General features: G+C 41.3%; 1 protein-coding gene across 2 annotated transcripts; it reads right to left on the minus strand.

Moving 5' to 3' along the window:
* Positions 1–3,857: 3,857 nt before the first annotated feature.
* On the minus strand, positions 3,858–7,633 carry LOC137056027 (transmembrane protein 100). Of its 2 annotated transcripts, XM_067429964.1 has the most exons (3): positions 6,918–7,633; positions 6,105–6,828; positions 3,858–4,572 (listed from the first exon to the last, which is right to left on the minus strand). In XM_067429964.1, the coding sequence occupies exon 1, from the start codon at positions 7,377–7,379 to the stop codon at positions 6,984–6,986; it is 396 nt and encodes a 131-aa protein (XP_067286065.1). In that variant the 5' UTR covers positions 7,380–7,633; the 3' UTR covers positions 3,858–4,572; positions 6,105–6,828; positions 6,918–6,983. The 2 variants fall into 2 exon arrangements, with proteins under 2 accessions (XP_067286065.1, XP_067286064.1); XM_067429963.1 differs by having other exon boundaries at positions 3,858–6,828.
* Positions 7,634–18,565: the final 10,932 nt, after the last annotated feature.

Here is an 18,565-nt window from a genome sequence, read left to right on the forward strand (position 1 = left end):
TTATGAAAGTAAAATGTGTGAATGAGGCGTTGAGTTCCTGTGGATCTGAATGATATCTCATCTGTACAGCAGCGGCTGCATGTTTTTCAGAATCACACACACACACACACACACACACACACACACACACACACACACACACACACACACACACACACACACACACACACACACACACACACACTAAAGAATATATTATTGGTTTACATATGTTTATGGTTGTGTTGTATGCTACTGTAGTGTCTGGCCTAATAAATATTTTCTGTTTCTACATTGCATTGGTTCACAGTGTACTTGTTACACCTTTCAGCAGATTACTGTCACTGTAGAACATTGTGTTGAAATGTAGATATAAGGCTATGAAAGACCAAAGAACTTTAGATTTAGAACAACAGTGATTGCATGGTATATCCAAAAATGTACTATTATGAACGAAGTGTTTGCCATCTGGTGGAAATGCTTCATTCTGACGTGTTTATGGCATTTTGTGTGTGCAGTTTTGAAAAATGGAGACAGTTTTGAAAATGTGTGTAAACTGTAAGAGTTAATATTGTTGTATATATACACTTTTTGCCAATGAGAAGACTTGGAAAAAGTGTCCCAATCACCCTGAGTTCAGCCCATATATTAATATTCAATGAATAAGTCTTATCAAATTCAAGGGGTTTTATATTTTATATTTCTTCAACAAAAAAAAGGGCTCGCATGTGTAACCGGTCCTCATGGCACACGGATGTTACACGGCTCCTGCCGCCCTCGCTATGCAGTTAAATATCCTAATCAATGCCTGCTCATTAGCTGAGATGCTGGAACAGCGAGTCACAGGCCACAGATGACAGTAAGTGCAGATACACTGCAATATTAGCAGCTAATTAATCTCTGTCATCTGCCTCTGAATGTCATCACTGAGCCCTTTCTACTGTAGTCTGCTGTCAGATATTCTATATCTGTGTCTGATTCTCTCTCTCTCTTCTTGGCCAGAGTTATATTTAGCTTAACCTTTTGGAAATAGAAATGAGCTGGTGAAGTTGATATAAATATTAATGCAAATTTACAGTGATGATCGGAAATCTGCGGATGTATGTCAGTCTGGATCTTCTGCAGTATCTGAGGTTATCTGTTGATTATCCTAAAAATGTTTACTCTCAGTGTAAACTTTCAGAAGATGTTAAAAACTTTGAAAAGTACAGAATGGAAATATATATTAACAGAGATGTACCTTTAGAAATCTATTGCTTTTTTAAATAAATGCAAAGTAAATGAATTGACAACAGGAGACACGCTGCATGAGCTTCTCTTGTGACAGAAGGCAGAGCCCGTCCGATGGAAGATCTCAGTGGGAATTACTTTAATATACTGTCAGTGTTGGGAGTAACGTGTTACGGTAATTACACTGCTTTTAGCAGTAACGGGCATGTAACAATCTTTTATTTTTTATTTTTACTGAAATCGAAATGAATTTGTTACTCGCGTACAGAAAAGTTTTGCAGAAAAGAAGCTCAAATCTAGTGTGTTTTTATCCTCCCTATCACACACTGTTGTAGTAATTAAAATAGTTCAAAGTAGTTATATTTTGGTAAAAAGGCATTTTTGATATGTTGAGGTTAGGCTGTTAATAGGCACTCACAAACGAAACAGTCTACACAATCTAAACAAATAAAAGATAAAAACATGCAGGTTGTCTTACCTTACACCTCTCCGCAAAATGAATATAAATCCAACCTTCAATTTCTGCGCAATAAGCATGATTAACGAAGTTCACGTCAATGAAAGCAACAGATCAATCAATCAATCAATCAATCAATCAATCAATCAATCAATCAATCAATCAATCAATCAACCAATCAATCAATCAATCAATCAATAAATCAAACAATCAAACAATCAACCAACTAACCAACCAACCAACCAACCAATGAATGAATCAACCAATCAATTAATCGATCAATCAGTCAGCTTTATTTCTACTGTGTGCTTCTCCAGCGGCGATTGTGTCAGAGCAGCTTCAGTGTTAAACAGGACAATACTGCAGCAGAATTAGATTTGGCTGTACAGTCGTTCTGGAGTAAACAGTGATGTTATCAGCTTATTTTAATTTATCAGAGAGAGACAATGCTGGCTGATCAGGATTATAGTTTATAGAATTAAATAAGACCTCATTCATTAATGTTATTTGTATATTTAGTTGAATAACTCTGATCATAAATGTGAAGCTGAATTTTATTCATCAGCTCATTTCAAGATCAAAGACTCAGCGAGGATTTAGTCTCATTAGTTTTAATGAAGATGATTGTGTTTTGAACATCTAAGACTTACTTTTAGTTTCATCCGCGGTATTTGCATGTTGGCTTGCTTTACTCATCTGTGGCGACGCATGTTGCTGTATAACGCCATCATATCTGACTACAACATACTGTAACATAGTATCCACAGGAGGCAAGTGTTCTGAACCCAAGTGCAGTTTCTTTATTAACAAAATTCTTAGCAATAAAAAAAGACTTGACTTAAACAGACTTGGTGTGGATATAACATAGACCTCACCAACAAGTCATTACACATTCAATAGAAATGAGACCATGAGCATGGCTGTGGTGGACGAGCGAGACCGGGCATGATGGCAAAGAGTCTGGAGCTCGGAGGCAAATAAGGACAAGCGACACCAGAGAAGGACAAGAGAGGACCAGGAGCCTATTGCACAAAACTAGGATAAGGGATTAAGCCGGAATATCTTGGTGATCTTGTCATTTGTAAACAAAATTTAGTAAACCGCTGTTGAGTAAACGTACCTTGTAGGCACACTCACACCATGAACAATAATGATAATGAAAGATAACTGGATAAATTGAACCCAATTAAACCACAATATCCCAGCTTAATCCCTTATCCGAGGTTTGTGCAATAGGCCCCAGGCCTGGAATAAGTTTCTGTTACCTGTTACTAGTTACCTGTGCTTTGTTTCTGTTTTGTTATGTATGTGCGGGCAGTCGTCCGTGAGGGGCTGCCTGCCTTTACTTTCAGTTTGTTTATATATTTGATTAAAAAATTGTTGAATGTTCAACGGTTCCCGCCTCCTTCCTTCCCATATTTGTGAACTTCCTTACAAGGGCAAACTAAAAAAAACATAAACATAACGCAAACACCTGTGGCATATGTAGGCCTAGCCTATAACACGCTCTCACACATTTATTCTTTAATAATTTGCCAGGAGTAAAATTGACATGTGGTTTAAACAACCATATGCATTTGCACTTGTACAGTTTCACCTGAAATGCATTCCAGATCACCTTCTTATTTGGTTTGTTTGAGTGATCAGATTTAAATCTGTCTTTAAATAATTTTGGAAGACATTTACTCCTGGTCTTTTCACAATCGGATCGATATCTGGTCAGAGGAAATGACTGAAGTGATCCATAAAGGCCATAACGCTCACCGCTACTGCTAGATCTGGAGGCCTGTTGCCCTCGGGATTACAATAAATAACTAAAACTTCATGTTTATTGTGTTTGACTGTTCAGTACTGATCATTTTACTGTTCATATTGTTCACTATTACATTTAAACAGCAGACATAAAAGTAACTTAAAAGTTACTTTACCTTTACCTAATTAATTTTGATATACAGGAATTGGTAAAGTAATTAAGTTGCTATGAAAATAAATAACTGTAACTAATTACTCATTTTAAGTAACTAGCCCAACCCTGGCTAATACAAACCCAAACACTATAATGTCCAACACTGCATCATTTCAACAGTGTGGAGGGCATCTGGATTTATGGGTGTAACATATGGCCATTTGATGCATTTGTCTGAGTTTCAGCACATTGGATTTAAGTTGAAAGAATGAAATCGACAAAAGCTTGATTGCACATTGCATTCTCCCATTTAATACAATTCTTTAGATAGTCCAAAACTGAGAGTATAAATACATCTATTGACAATAAGATACACACAAACAATATGCATATCTATAATGTATAAGGACAGAAACATAATATAAAGAGAAATACAGGGAGTGTCATTTCAGTCTGTGAGAATTAATTTCAGTGAGAAAGATGTTTAAGCAAATGTACAGTCTTATAATTAGAAATGTCTTGCATACTGTCAGCTGGATGAGAAGACTATCAGGGCTGGGCTGGTATATTATGAACGAGGTAGATCAGTCTCTAAAGAGAGGGTGAATGTCTAAATATTCCAGAATCATAATCTGTATCACAGCGTCTGTTATAATGAGCCATACTACAAAGGTCTTGTCTAGAAACCTAGTGTTTCACTGAACTCTGCTACACCAAGCTTGAGAATGTGTGCATGACCAGAAATGAAGAAGTGGTGTTGGTCGTATGAGTCACGCTCTCTGGGTTCACACATCGTTCTGCCACTGATCTTATTCCGAGCACGTAGAGCTGCTTCCTGACGTTTGTTCATAATGAATCCTCCTCTTTTCTGGAGCCCACCCAGCCAATACTCTCTTTCTCCCCGCTGAGGGCTCTCTCGCTCTCTCGATCTGTTCCCTGTGAGGGTTAAATCTCAGATCTCGTCACATCAGCCTCACGACTGCTGAAAAACGAGCCCCTTCTGTTTCAAAAAGCAAAAATATATACCCTTACAGCGGTTTTAGTGGTATCTGTCACCATACATATAAAACGTCTATTGGACAGAACATTAACCACCCTTTTTAAAAATTAAAACAGTTTTTCTTCACAAAACCTAGAAGTGGGAGATACAAAAATATCTACTGTTAAAATACAGGCACTCGGAAAACACATACAAACAACTGGCAATTCTTCTCATAGAGAAATATACAAAAAATACATATCCTAAAAATATATAACATATAATAACAAAAACATCTATAAAGTACATAGCAAAAATACTCCTCAAACACACCAAAGCTGAAATAAATATACAGTGCAAATACACTCCCCTAAAGGATTATTAGGAACACCCGTTCAATCTCTCATTAATGCAATTATCTAATCAGCCAATCACATGGCAGTTCTTCAGTGCATTTAGGGCTGTGGTCCTGGTCAAGACAGTCTCCTGAACTCCAAACTGAATGTCAGAATGGGAAAGAAAGGTGATTTAAGCCGTTTTGAGCGTGGCATGGTTGTTGGTGCCAGATGGGCCGGTCTGAGTATTTCACAATCTGCTCAGTTACTGGGATTTACACACACACCCATTTCTAGGGTTTACAGAGAATGGTGTGAAAAGGGAAGAGCATCCAGTCTGCAGCAGTCCTGTGGGAGAAAATGCCTTGTTGATGCTCGAGGTCAGAGGAGAATGGGCCGACTGATTCAAGCTGATAGAAGAGCAACTTTGACTGAAATAACCACTCGTTACAACCGAGGTGTGCAGCAAAGCATTTGTGAAGCCACAACACACACAACCTTGAGGCGGATGGGCTACAACAGCAGAAGACCCCACCGGGGACCACTCATCTCCACTACAAATAGGACAAAGAGGCGACAATTTGCACAAGCTCACCAAAATTGGCCAGTTGAAGACTGGAGAAATGTTGCCTGGTCTGATGAGTCTCGATTTCTGTTGAGACATTCAGATGGTAGAGTCAGAATTTGGCGTAAACAGAATGAGCACATGGATCCATCATGCCTTGTTCCCACTGTGCAGGCTGGTGGTGGTGGTGTAATGGTGTGGGGGATGTTTTCTTGGCACACTTTAGGCCCCTTAGTGCCAATTGGGCATCGTTTAAATGCCACGGCCTACCTGAGCATTGTTTCTGACCATGTCCATCCCTTTATGACCACCATGTCACCATCCTCTGATGGCTACGTCCAGCAGGATAATGCACCATGTCACAAAGCTCCAATCATTTCAAATTGGTTTCTTGAACATGCCAATGAGTTGACTGAACTAAAATGGCCGTCAACTGCAAGATGCTCTCCTATCAATATGGGCCAACATTTCTAAAGAATGCTTTCAGCAGCTTGTTGATCAATGCCACGGAGAATTAAGGCAGTTCTGAAGGAGAAAGGGCGTCAAACACAGTATTAGTGTGTGTTCCTAATAATCCTTTAGGTGAGTGTAGATCTGAAGTACTGAAACGAAATACTGATCGTTGTCACATGTGCAGCATATTCTGAATGTACCACTTTTCACATGTCAGCAGATCAGGTTCTGGTCAGGGGTTTTCTGCTTCACATTCAGGTGACTGAAACCGGTAAGCTGCTAAGATGTCAGTCGATAAGATCAGATTCATGTCTCTGAGCTAGAGCTACAGTGGCTGAAATCAGAAAAAACACACAGAAATACAGAAAAAGCACGTATAGGAACATTTCCATGTGCACGTACACTGTCCCCAGATTTCACTTGAATTACAGTAATACAAAATAACAGTCTGGAGCTTCAGATACACTTCTGCGATGCAAAACAAATATATAACCATACACAAATGTCACTCTAATCATAATTTAATATGAAAAAATAACTTCTGTTCATTTGTCATGCAAAACATTATCTTGTCCTTACATTTGACTTGGCAGAAAGAAAGAAAGAAAGAAAGAAAGAAAGAAAGAAAGAAAGAAAGAAAGAAAGAAAGAAAGAAAGAAAGAAAGAAAGAAAGTCCTGGCACCCACTGCAAACTGCATGTGATTGAATCATACATGATGTACATGTTAACATATAAAGTAGCTGTTATTCTTCTGTCAGTGTTGACCTTTCCTAGCCTGCGGTCAATTCAGAGATTTACAAGATTTCTCTTTTATCCTCCTATCATTAGATGAAATCAGGGAAAGTTGCAGCATTATCAGGGACGCTCCTGTTTCTCCAACCACATAAACTCCTCCATGGTGCTCGTTTCTTTGTGATTTTTACCTAATAGAAACACAAGTCATAAAATGCATTTTTTTCCTGTGTACCGTCACAGATATGTCCGTCAGTGAAAGTGAGATGTTCAGACTTACCCTCACACTGAGCCAGCAGATTCAGCCTTTACTCTTTCCAGAACGGCAAAGCTTCAGCCAGGTGTGTCATAGCGGCCCGATCTCTGAGCTGAAGATGCCGGCCTCCTTCTCCTCTCTCCTGCGGGAGCGGTGGATCCTCCAGCAGATGGCCGCGGTCAGCAGCAGGACGAGGCCCAGGACCAGCAGAACCAGCGACAACACCCGGGTTTGGGCCAGCGTGTTGAAGGAGAACGTAACCCCGCTGCCCGCCAGCCCAATCACCAGCGAGATGACCCCAAAGGGAAACACGCAGCGGTACCAGGACTTCTCTGAGCCTCCGGTGGCCTGGGCCAGCCGCTCCAGTGTGGACAGGTCAGGGTTAGGGTCAGGGTTAGGGCTCTCAGGGTCAGGGTTCTGCGGGTCAGGGTCAGGGCATTCCGGGTCCAGCGGAGCAGAGGGCAAGCGGCCAGATGAGCAGCCCATCTCACTGACCTTCTGGTTGGGTTTCCTGCTGGCTGTTCCTCCTCCTGCTGGCTGTTCCAGGACTGAGCATTGGAGGGATATTTCTGGCAGTGATCTATATATAGAGCTGGATGAGGACAGGAAGAGTCACACACATGCGAAGATGGCAGGTTTACTCAGGTCCTCTGTCAGGCTGAGATGTGCTCCTCTCTCCTCTCTCCTCTATCCTCTCTCCTCTCTCCTCTCTCTCTGTGCTGAGTCTTTCCTGCTTTGCATCATCTGTTTGGCTAGAGGAGAGACGAGGGCCAATGAGAGACGAGGGGCGGGTCAGAGCCATCCCATTGGCTGCCGCTCTCATGATGGCAGATGGTTTGAGAGAGCTCCAAACACGAGTGTTATTGATGATGCTGATATATCCACAGCGTATGCCACCTACATCCATGCTCATCCCCTGCCCTCTCACACTTTCAGGCTTTCTTTTTGTATAAATACAAATCAAATGTTTGAATTTACTGAATTCAAAAGACAAAACAACAAGACCTTAAAATGAATGAATGAATGAATGAATGAATGAATGAATGAATAAATGAATGAATGAATGAATGAATGAATATAAACACACACAGTAGAACAGCATTTTCAGCAGCCATATCTCCGGTCTGTTCTAAATCATCCTTCATCGTAATCATCATCATTGTAGAGTAGTTTGGTAATTGATAGACATTTCTGATTATTAATGCAGTTGCAAATTATTGTAATCCTTAATGAAGTTTACAATAGCAATCAAATATAAATGTCTCACCTGGAAACCTTGTTGAACAGCTCGAACTTCGTCTGCAATCATGAAGAAAAAAGCCACATCTGACCCTGGAAAATAAGAACAAACTTTAAATAGAATGGCCAATCTTATGCTAAAATGCTTAAAATTACACTCCACACCTCATAATAACAAAGCAAAAATCAGTATGGTCATAACTTTGCAGATTTGTTGATGAAAAACTGAAATATCAAACTTACATAAGTATTCAAACTCTTTGCTATGACATTTGACATTTAGATCAGATATATCCTGTTTCTCTGGTTCATCTTTGAAAACATCTGGCATATTCAACTGATTGGACATCAGAGTAAACACCAAGCCATGAGCTTAAAGAAACTGACTGAAACTGACTGAAACTGAAACTGAAACTGAAGCTCAGTGACAGGATTGTGTCACGGCACAGATTTGAAGATTTTAATGGAAGAAGTTTGGAACCAGCAGGATTCACCTAGACCGAGACCCTGATGGTCACTCTGCTTGAGCTCCAGACCCCATCAGCCATCACTCCAGCATCTGAGCTTCAGGTGAAAGCCTGGATAATGTTGATATGCTTGGTCTTACCTGTAGCAGATCTATTACCCGGGGTGGGGAAGGCGGAGGGTTTCTGAAAATGCAAACGCTGACTGGTTAATTGAAGCAGGAACCAAACCGCTGTGGCCAATAGAGAATGATGTGATTACAAGCAGATTGAGTTTAGATGTATCTGCCACTTAGAGTTTTAACTCTATATGTGATTCATTATATATACACTACCAGTCAAAGGTTCTCTTTCTCTTTAATGGGGAAAGTGTGTCCAAACTATTGACTGGGAGTGTAGAGTCAGATTTTTTTTATTTTTAAATAAAAAAAACCTCTCATTTAAAAATCTATCCACTCAGTAAATGTGACCTAATAATAGCATGTACTCTTCACATCAACACTCGAAGAAAAAAAAAGAAGTGAATTCATTCTTGGCACGTAGCAACATAACACATTGCCAAATGGAACATGATGCACAAAAGAGAGCCATTAATCTCTGAGAAGCTTTTTGATGAAGATGTTCAACATCTGCAGTCTATGTGGAGATAATGTGAACTAATTCTATGCTTGTTTCTATTTTAACACGAGTACCAACTGGGGGATTCAACGTAACGAGCACAGAGTAAGAACAATTTGATCTGATTGCCGGATCACATTTTGCACAAATAAAGAAATTACACAAATTACAAGAACATTTGGTCAAAGCATATCTTGAAGCAACTGAAGTATATTTCGGTGTATAAATTCAGGGCTTTTTGTGCATGTCTATATGAGTTCATGCATAGCTTGCACTATTAGCTGTATATATATTTTCACTCCGCCCAATGTGCAGTTCAGGTCCATGTCATGGGAAGCAGGGTATTCTGCAGGGTCCCATCTAATAAATCCCCTCTAATTGATGAATGAATGAGGAGAGGGTGAGTGAGAGAAGGAGAGAAATGAAGAGGAGTAAACACACTAAAGCCAGCACTTCTCCGAATAGAGCGTAGGACTATCCGATGAACCCGAGGAGTGTTACAGCAGAGAGAGGATGCCATATGTCTGGTCACCTGACGTTAGTGCGATGAGTCACTGGGCCAGCGATGGATGACCAGCAGGCTGGACACACTGAGCTCTGCCCACAGCTCCACCTGTCAGCCGGCCTGCTGCCATTTCTGACAAATTATCATTGAATCTCAGTCTATAGCGATAGATGCATTATAAGGGGAAATGTACTTCTCATCTATTAAACACACCCGTAGCCTTACAGACAGGCGTCTCAGCACAAACCCGTGAGGACCGAGAGCATTGGAGGCTTCTGATGGGTAATTAGCCCAGTTCTGTAGGAACATCTGGGCGAGCACTATCATGAGGGGCGCTGATGGATTCATTTTTAAGTAGAGGAAAAGGATGATCTCCTTTGTTGTATTTTATAAATTTTGTATGAACTGAAACAGGCTGACAGAGGCATGCTTTCAGAAAAATGTAAAAGACTCTTGGGAAAATCTGAGGAAATCCTGAAGGTTTCATGGTGCCAAAGTCTGAGTAATCATTTAAATCCAGGAACTTCATTCAAAGGGCAGTGAAGAGGCTGAACAAGGTCCGTGGAGTAGATATACGGTAAAGGAAAAAAAGACTACCAAAAAATATTCAATAAACATTCTGTCATCATTTCCTCAGCCTTGTGTCATTCGAAGCCTAAGATACTTTGAGAACTGTCTTAAGGGTTTTTGGGTCCGTACAATGGAAATCAATGCATGAGCTCCAATGTTGTTTGAGCTCCAAGATTCTTCAAAATATTTGGGGTTAATTATCTAGGGTTAGGTAATTATCGAGGGTTAGGTAAATATCTAGAGATAATTATCTAGGGTTAGGTAAATATCTAGAGATAATTATCTAGGGTTAGGTAAATATCTAGTGTTTGGTAAATATCTAGGGTTAATTATCTAGGGTTAGGTAAATATCTAGTGTTAGGTAAATATCTAGTGTTTGGTAAATATCTAGGGTTAATTATCTAGGGTTAGGTTAAAATCTAGGGTTAGGTAAATATCTAGAGATAATTATGCAGGGTTAGGTAAATATCTAGTGTTTGGTAAATATCTAGGGTTAATTATCTAGGGTTAGGTAAATATCTAGTGTTAGGTAAATATCTAGTGTTTGGTAAATATCTAGGGTTAATTATCTAGGGTTAGGTAAATATCTAGGGTTAATTATCTAGGGTTAGGTAATTATCTAGGGTTTGGTAAATATCTAGAGATAATTATCTAGGGTTAGGTAAATATCTAGAGATAATTATCTAGGGTTAGGTAAATATTTAGTGTTTGGTAAATATCTAGGGTTAATTATCTAGGGTTAGGTAATTATCTAGTGTTTGGTAAATATCTAGGGTTAATTATCTAGGGTTAGGTAAAAATCTAGGGTTAGGTAAATATCTAGAGATAATTATGCAGGGTTAGGTAAATATCTAGTGTTTGGTAAATATCTAGGGTTAATTATCTAGGGTTAGGTAAATATCTAGTGTTAGGTAAATATCTAGTGTTTGGTAAATATCTAGGGTTAATTATCTAGGGTTAGGTAAAAATCTAGGGTTAGGTAAATATCTAGAGATAATTATGCAGGGTTAGGTAAATATCTAGTGTTTGGTAAATATCTAGGGTTAATTATCTAGGGTTAGGTAAATATCTAGTGTTAGGTAAATATCTAGTGTTTGGTAAATATCTAGGGTTAATTATCTAGGGTTAGGTAAATATCTAGTGTTAGGTAAATATCTAGTGTTAGGTAAATATCTAGTGTTTGGTAAATATCTAGGGTTAATTATCTAGGGTTAGGTAAATATCTAGGGTTAATTATCTAGGGTTAGGTAAATATCTAGTGTCAGGTAAATATCTAGTGTTAGGTAAATATCTAGAGTTAATTATCTAGGGTTAGGTAATTATCTAGGGTTAGGTAAATATCTAGTGTTTGGTAAATATCTAGGGTTAATTATCTAGGGTTAGGTAAATATCTAGTGTTAGGTAAATATCTAGGGTTAATTATCTAGGGTTAGGTAAATATCTAGAGTTAATTATCTAGGGTTAGGTAAATATCTAGGGTTAGGTAATTATCTAGTGTTAGGTATATATCTAGGGTTAGGTAAATATCTAGTGTTTGGTAAATATCTAGGGTTAATTATCTAGGGTTAGGTAAATATCTAGTGTTAGGTAAATATCTAGGGTTAATTATCTAGGGTTAGGTAAATATCTAGAGTTAATTATCTAGGGTTAGGTAATTATCTAGGGTTAGGTAAATATCTAGGGTTAATTATCTAGGGTTAGGTAAATATCTAGTGTTAGGTAAATATCTAGGGTTAATTATCTAGGGTTAGGTAAATATCTAGAGTTAATTATCTAGGGTTGGGTAAATATCTAGGGTTAGGTAATTATCTAGTGTTAGGTATATATCTAGGGTTAATTATCTAGGGTTAGGTAAATATCTAGGGTTAGGTAAATATCAAGGGTTAATTATCTAGGGTTAGGTAAATATCTAGGGTTAATTATCTAGTGTTAGGTACATATTTAGAGCTAATTATCTAGGGTTAGGTAATTATCTACGGTTATGGAAATATCTAGAGTTAATTATCTAGGGTTAGGTAAATATCTCGGGTTAGGTAAATATCTAGGGTTAGGTAATTATCTAGGGTTAGGTAAATATCTAGGGTTAGGTAAATTAGTTGTGTACTCAAAGGGTCAGATTTACTAACAGCATCCAGTGCAAACCCTCTTTTGGCATTAAAAACTACTGTCAGGATTTACTAAAGACACGCAGTGAAACATTAGCGCAGACAAGGTTATTTTTTGCAAATTTGACTTTATTGCAAATTTGTAGGAGTTTCCCTTTCAGACACAAAAATGATGTGAGGAGCGTATTTAAATCATGCGAGGTGATTTACTGAAGTTTTTGCTCGTCAATTTAAAGGTATTTACATCATTATTTACAGCCCCCCAAAAAACATGTCCTAAACCAGACACTAACTAGTAGATTGTGTTGGTCATTATGGGAATGATCGGCTGTGTCTGTTGTGCCTTTGGCTTTTGGCTTGCTTAGTTGGAGACACTAAATATTTAACTATATTTTAACTTGCTGATTTAGGAGAAACTCTTAAAAATAATGGGCATGTCAGTCATTAATTTAGGACTCCAACATTTTTGCTCTAAGAGCATTTCACAAAGAATGTTAACACTAAAACTAGCTCCCAAATCCATTGAATGCCAGGAGTAGTCAAGAGGACTCCTAAGTCGCTAAGACCTAACCCTAACCCAAATCACTAAACAATCCTAATGGCTGTTGCTGTCACACACACGCCGGGCTCTCATGTCACACCATCACAGCGCATGCCTGCCCCTGAATACTAATCACTCACAACTGCAGCTCAACAGCCCAGCAATCACCCACAGCTCAAAAGGCACTCACACACACTCAGGCCTTGTCCACACGAACACGGGTATTTTTTATAACACGGTTCGGCCATTCGTCCACACGGAAACGCAGTATCGGGTCACTGAAACCGAACATTTTTGAAAACCCCTGCCAGGGTGAGGATTTTCAGAAACGCCGGTTGCAGCGTTGTCGCGTGGACAGTAAAACGGTGTTTTTGCCTTGCAACATCAGAGTGTGCTCCGTTATCCGCTGTGTTTGACATCCGATTGTTCGCCGCTGACTGCTTTGTTGACGACCCTATGGTTGATGATTCCGTGCAATGGCGGACGTAGCCCACATATTGCTGATAGTAACTGTGCTAATAGGGCTGCTTGTATCATGTGCACAGATACATGCTCAGGTATATTATTACATTGTGGAATAGAGGCATCAGAATAAAATTCTAGGCTTCTGATTGGCCAACATGCCTTTACGATTAGGGTGATATCGCCGCCTGCTGGTGTGGCATGCTCTTAACAGCGCTTGATAGCGGGTTTTTGCGTTTTCATGTAGACGGAGATTTCTTTAAAACCGAGCATGTGTGGACGGGATTTTTTTTTTTAAACGCAGGAGGAAAAACTCTGGTTATAAAAATACCCATGTCCATGTGGACTAGGCCTCAGTCACTGTCCGTTCTCGTTTGTCAAGGGTACCAGGGATACATCTGCCCACCTACTTCCCCTGCTGCTTCCAGTTTCTTTTTCGGGCCAAATATCCCCTTCCTCTCATCTCAACAGTGCTGGAACATCTCTGTGGAGCCACTGTCTTCACCAAGTTGGACCTCCACAGCGTGTATAACCTCATCCTCATACGTGAGGGGGACGAGTGGAAGACCGCCTTCATGACGCCCACCGGTCACTATGAATGTCTCGTCATGCCCTATGGACTGTCCGCATTCCAGGATTTAGTTCATGAAGTCCTCTAGGAGTTCCTCAACAGATCCATCTTAATGTACATGAATAACATCCTGATCTACTACGAAGCCTGGCCAAACATCACCATCATGTTGGGGAGGTCCTGCAACGCCTGAGGGAGTACCAGCTATACATCAAGGCCGAAAAGTGCTCTGTCCACAAGCCCTCAGTGCAGTTCCTTGGCTATAACATCAACCGGCATCCGGATGGATGAGGGGAAGGGGGATGCCATATACAGGACAATACTGCAACAAATTTTGATTCAGCTGTACTGTCGTTCTGGAGAAAACAGTGATGTTATCAGCTTATTTTAATTTATCATATACCAACAATGTTGGCAGATCAGTATTATAGTTTATACAATAAATTAAGTATTAAGACTTAATTAGTAAGACCTAAAAAAGTATTTTTATTTGGATGTTTAGTTGAATAACTATTTTAGTGTCCCCGACTGAGGAAGCCAAGCCCAAGGTCGACAGTGGCAAGGAATCAAAACTCCATCAGGGCATGATGGATGAAAAAATAAATAAACCTTGGGAGAAACCAGACTCAGTCAGAGTGCCAATTCTCCTCTGGCCTATTAACAAACAGTGTATGATTATTATTTTGGCAACCTTACAGGTCAGAAATCCTATTATATCAGAATATTCAAAATTTCTGGGTATTATGCAAGAGACGGGTTTATATAGGATGCTGCGTTGCGTGCCGGTGAAGCAAATTCAGAGGAGACGCCAATGGACATGGCTCAGCAGACACTCCAGGATGCGCTTGTCATATTCAGGCTCAGGTCCACCATCCAATCCGGAAAAGGCCTGGATCCGGCCGACTGCAGCAAACCTCGGGAAAAATAGAGAGACTAACATTAGTGCGGCTGCCACTCTTTTTATGATGTAACGAGTACATCAGGTGTTATGGGAAGTGTTCCCGGTTCTGGCTGACCTAGTTAATGCAGCCTAACAATCAGTCAATTGATTTGAATAATGTAAGTTAATAATGTTCTGTGTGTATGCCATAGTAAAGAGATGTGTTTTTAGTCTAGATTTAAACTGACAAAGTGTGTCTGCTTTCCGAACAATGCTAAGGAAACTGTTCCAGAGTTTAGGAGCTAAATAGGAAAAGGATCGACCGCCTGCAGTTCATTTAGATATTCTAGGTATTATCAACGCTCACCAGGGTTGCAATATATTTTCATGGACACGGCACACCCCCTCAAGGAAGCCTTGACCACTGCTCCCCTCCTTGTGCAACCAGACCCCACAAAGTCCTTTGTTGTTGAGGCAGACGCCTCCACCACAGGAGCGGGAGCAGTGCTTTCCCAGCAGCAGAGGACAACGAGTAGACTCCATCCATGTTCCTTCTTCTCAACCCAGCGGAGGTCAATTATAACATCGGCAACCGGGAACTTTTCGCCATTAACCCCTGGAGGCGTGGAGGCATTGATTGGAGGATTCCCAACATCCTTTCCTGGTACTAACAGACCACAATAACTTAAAGTACCTGAGGGACGGCAAGCGACTCAACCCTCGCCAGGCCCGATGGGCACTGTTCTTTTTACGAGGTTTGACTTAACCATTTCCTATCATCCTGGACCCAAGAACATGAAGGCAGATGCCCTTTCCCATCTCCATAACCCTGAAGAGCATACTAAAAAATCAGAAACCATTCTTCCCGAGGAGATGTTCGTGAGTCCTATCACCTGATCTGAGGAAACCCTGCCCTCCTCCAATGTCTCCACCAACACTCCGCCGGGCTCCCACGTCACGTCATCACAGCGCACGCCTTTCCCTGAGGACTAATCACGCACACCTGCAGCACATCATCCCAGCAATCACCCGCAGCTCAAAAGGCCATCACACACACTCCGTCACTGTCTGTTCTCGTTTGTAAAAGGTACTTACCCTTCTGCTTACTTCAAGGACTCCTTTGAGGATACTTACCTTCCACCCGAGTTACCTCCAAGTCTCCATCATGTTCACGCATTGTGTGTGTGTGTGTGTGTGAGAGAGAGAGAGAGAGAGAGAGAGAGAGAGAGAGAGAGAGAGAGAGAGAGAGAGAGAGAGAGAGAGAGAGAGAGAGAGTGTGTGACCTGGTAATCCCTACGTTATGGGGACAAAATGTCCCCACAAAGATGGCAATATCCGAAATCCTTGTCCTTGTGGGGACATTTTCAGGTCCCCATGAGGAAAACATCTTATAAATCACACAGAAGGAGTTTTTTTGAGAAAGTAAAAATGCAGAATGTTTCCTGTGATGGGTAGGTTTAGGGGCAGGGGCAGTGTAAGGGGATAGGATGTACAGTTTGTACAGTATGAAATCCATTACGCTTATGGAAAGTCCCCATAAAACATGGAAACACGACGTGTGTGTGTGTGTGTGTGTGTGTGTGTGTGTGTGTGTGTGTGTGTGTGTGTGTGTGTGTGTGTGTGTGTGTGTGTGTGTGTGTGTGTGTGAGTGTGTGTGTTCTGCGTCTCCTCCACTGCACATCAATCTCCAGCAATCTTCACCTGCAAGTATACCGACTGTGTTATCCAGGATGTCTGCACCATACCTCCAATAGTCTACATAACCACTCAACTGTACTGCCGTTCACTCTGCTGGTCAGCTCAATAAACCATCAACCTGTACTTCTTGTCTCTGACCCTTCTGTACCGTAACATTTGCCGCAATCTGCCCAAAGACACTATACAACACAGAGGCAATAGTGATAATAAATGTATCTTTAACCCTCTAGGCGCCACGGTCAAGTTTACTCGACAAGATGCAGCACTGAATAAAACAGAGCTGAGAGCACATTGAATCAGTGCAAACAAAAGCAGAGCTGGTGCGCGAGTGAGCCGTTTTTATCAGAGCATTGTCAACGTCAGCGATTATTTGCATTAGATTATTATTACAATTATTATCCTTCAGCAGAATCAATGCGCACAAAGCCCCAGGTCCTGACAACATTCCTGGGCGTGTATTGAGAGACTGTGCAAGGGAACTTACTGATATCTTCACAGACATTTTCAACATCTCATTAAGTCAGGCTGTTGTCCCCACATGCTTCAAGGCTACCACCATCATTCCTGTCCCGAAGAAGTCATCTCCATTCTGCTTCAATGACTACCGTCCGGTCGCACTCACTACCATCCTCATGAAGTGCTTTGAATGACTAGTTATGCACCACATCAAGTCTGTCCTCAGTTTGCATTTCGGCCCAACCACTCGACTGATGACGCCATCGCAACTGCCTTCCATCCTGCCCTCACACATTTGGACAAAAAAGGCTAATACGTCAGAATGCTGTTCATTGACTTCAGTTCGGCATTCAACACAATCTTCCCTCAGCAGCTCACTCACAAACTGGTCCAACTGGGGCTCAACATCTCTCTGTGCAACTGGCTGTTGGACTTCCTGACATGGAGACCTCAGGCAGTACGGGGTGGCAGTAACAGATCCAGCAACATCACACTGAACACGGGGGCTCCTCAAGGATGTGTGCTGAGCCCTCTCCTCTTTACTCTGCTTACCCACGACTGCACTTCATCATACAACTCCAACCTTTTCATTAAGTTTGCAGACGGCACGAATGTGGTGGTCGTCTCATCAGCAACAGAGATGAGACAAACTACAGAAGCGAAGTGAGCCGCCTGGCCGAGTGGTGCAGTGATAACAATCTTGCTCTGAATGTGGAGAAGACGAAAGAGATTGTGGTTGACTTCAGGAGAGAGCACACACAGCATACTCCTCTGTCCATCAACAGTACGACTGTGGAGAGAGTGAGCAGCACTAAGTTCCTGGGTGTGAACATCACAGAGGATCTCTCCTGGACTAACAACACTGCAGCACTGGCCAAGAAAGCACAGCAGCGTCTCCACTTCCTCCGCAGGCTGAGAAGAGCTCGAGCCCCGGCCCCCCATCATGTGCACCTTCGACAGAGGCACCATCGAGAGCATTCTGACTAGCTGCATCACTGTGTGATATGGCGCTTGCAACGCGTCCTGCCGAAAGTCACTTCAACGCATAGTGAGAGCAGCTGAGAAGATCATTGGTGTCTCTCTCCCTTCCCTTAAGCACATTTACAGCACCCGTCTCAACCACAAAGCAGTCTCCATCGTAGGTGATCCCACTCACCAGATACACCGCTTCTTCAGCCTGCTGCCATCAGGGAGGAGACTGCGGAGTCTCCAGGCAAGGACCAGCAGAATGAAGGACAGCTTCACACATCAGGCTGTCAGGAACTCCCTGAACTCCCTCCAAACCTTCCAGCTAGAGGTCTTCACGAGGCACCCGAGACCCGTGGACCCGGGATCCGACCCGGTTACTTCGGGTCCCGGGTCTGTTAACGTTGTAGCCTATGTAAAAGGTCAATCGGACTCGGATAACACCTGGGCGTGAGAGTCAGCATGGCTTGTGTGTGTAACTTACAAATTGCTAAATTAGGATAAGAAAAGTGTGAGCTGGGAAATGAGGTTTAGAAATACACAACAACAACAAAAACACAAGCTCTCTCTCTCTTTCGCTTACACTCTCTCAGCCTT

This window comes from Pseudorasbora parva, chromosome 21 (assembly GCF_024679245.1).
Source record: "Pseudorasbora parva isolate DD20220531a chromosome 21, ASM2467924v1, whole genome shotgun sequence".
NCBI classification, from domain to species: Eukaryota; Metazoa; Chordata; class Actinopteri; order Cypriniformes; family Gobionidae; genus Pseudorasbora; species Pseudorasbora parva.

Bases quoted from the DNA above. Each gene is read 5' to 3' on its own strand.
- LOC137056027 (XM_067429964.1), bottom strand. From the start codon at position 7,379: ATGGGCTGCTCATCTGGCCGCTTGCCCTCTGCTCCGCTGGACCCGGAA.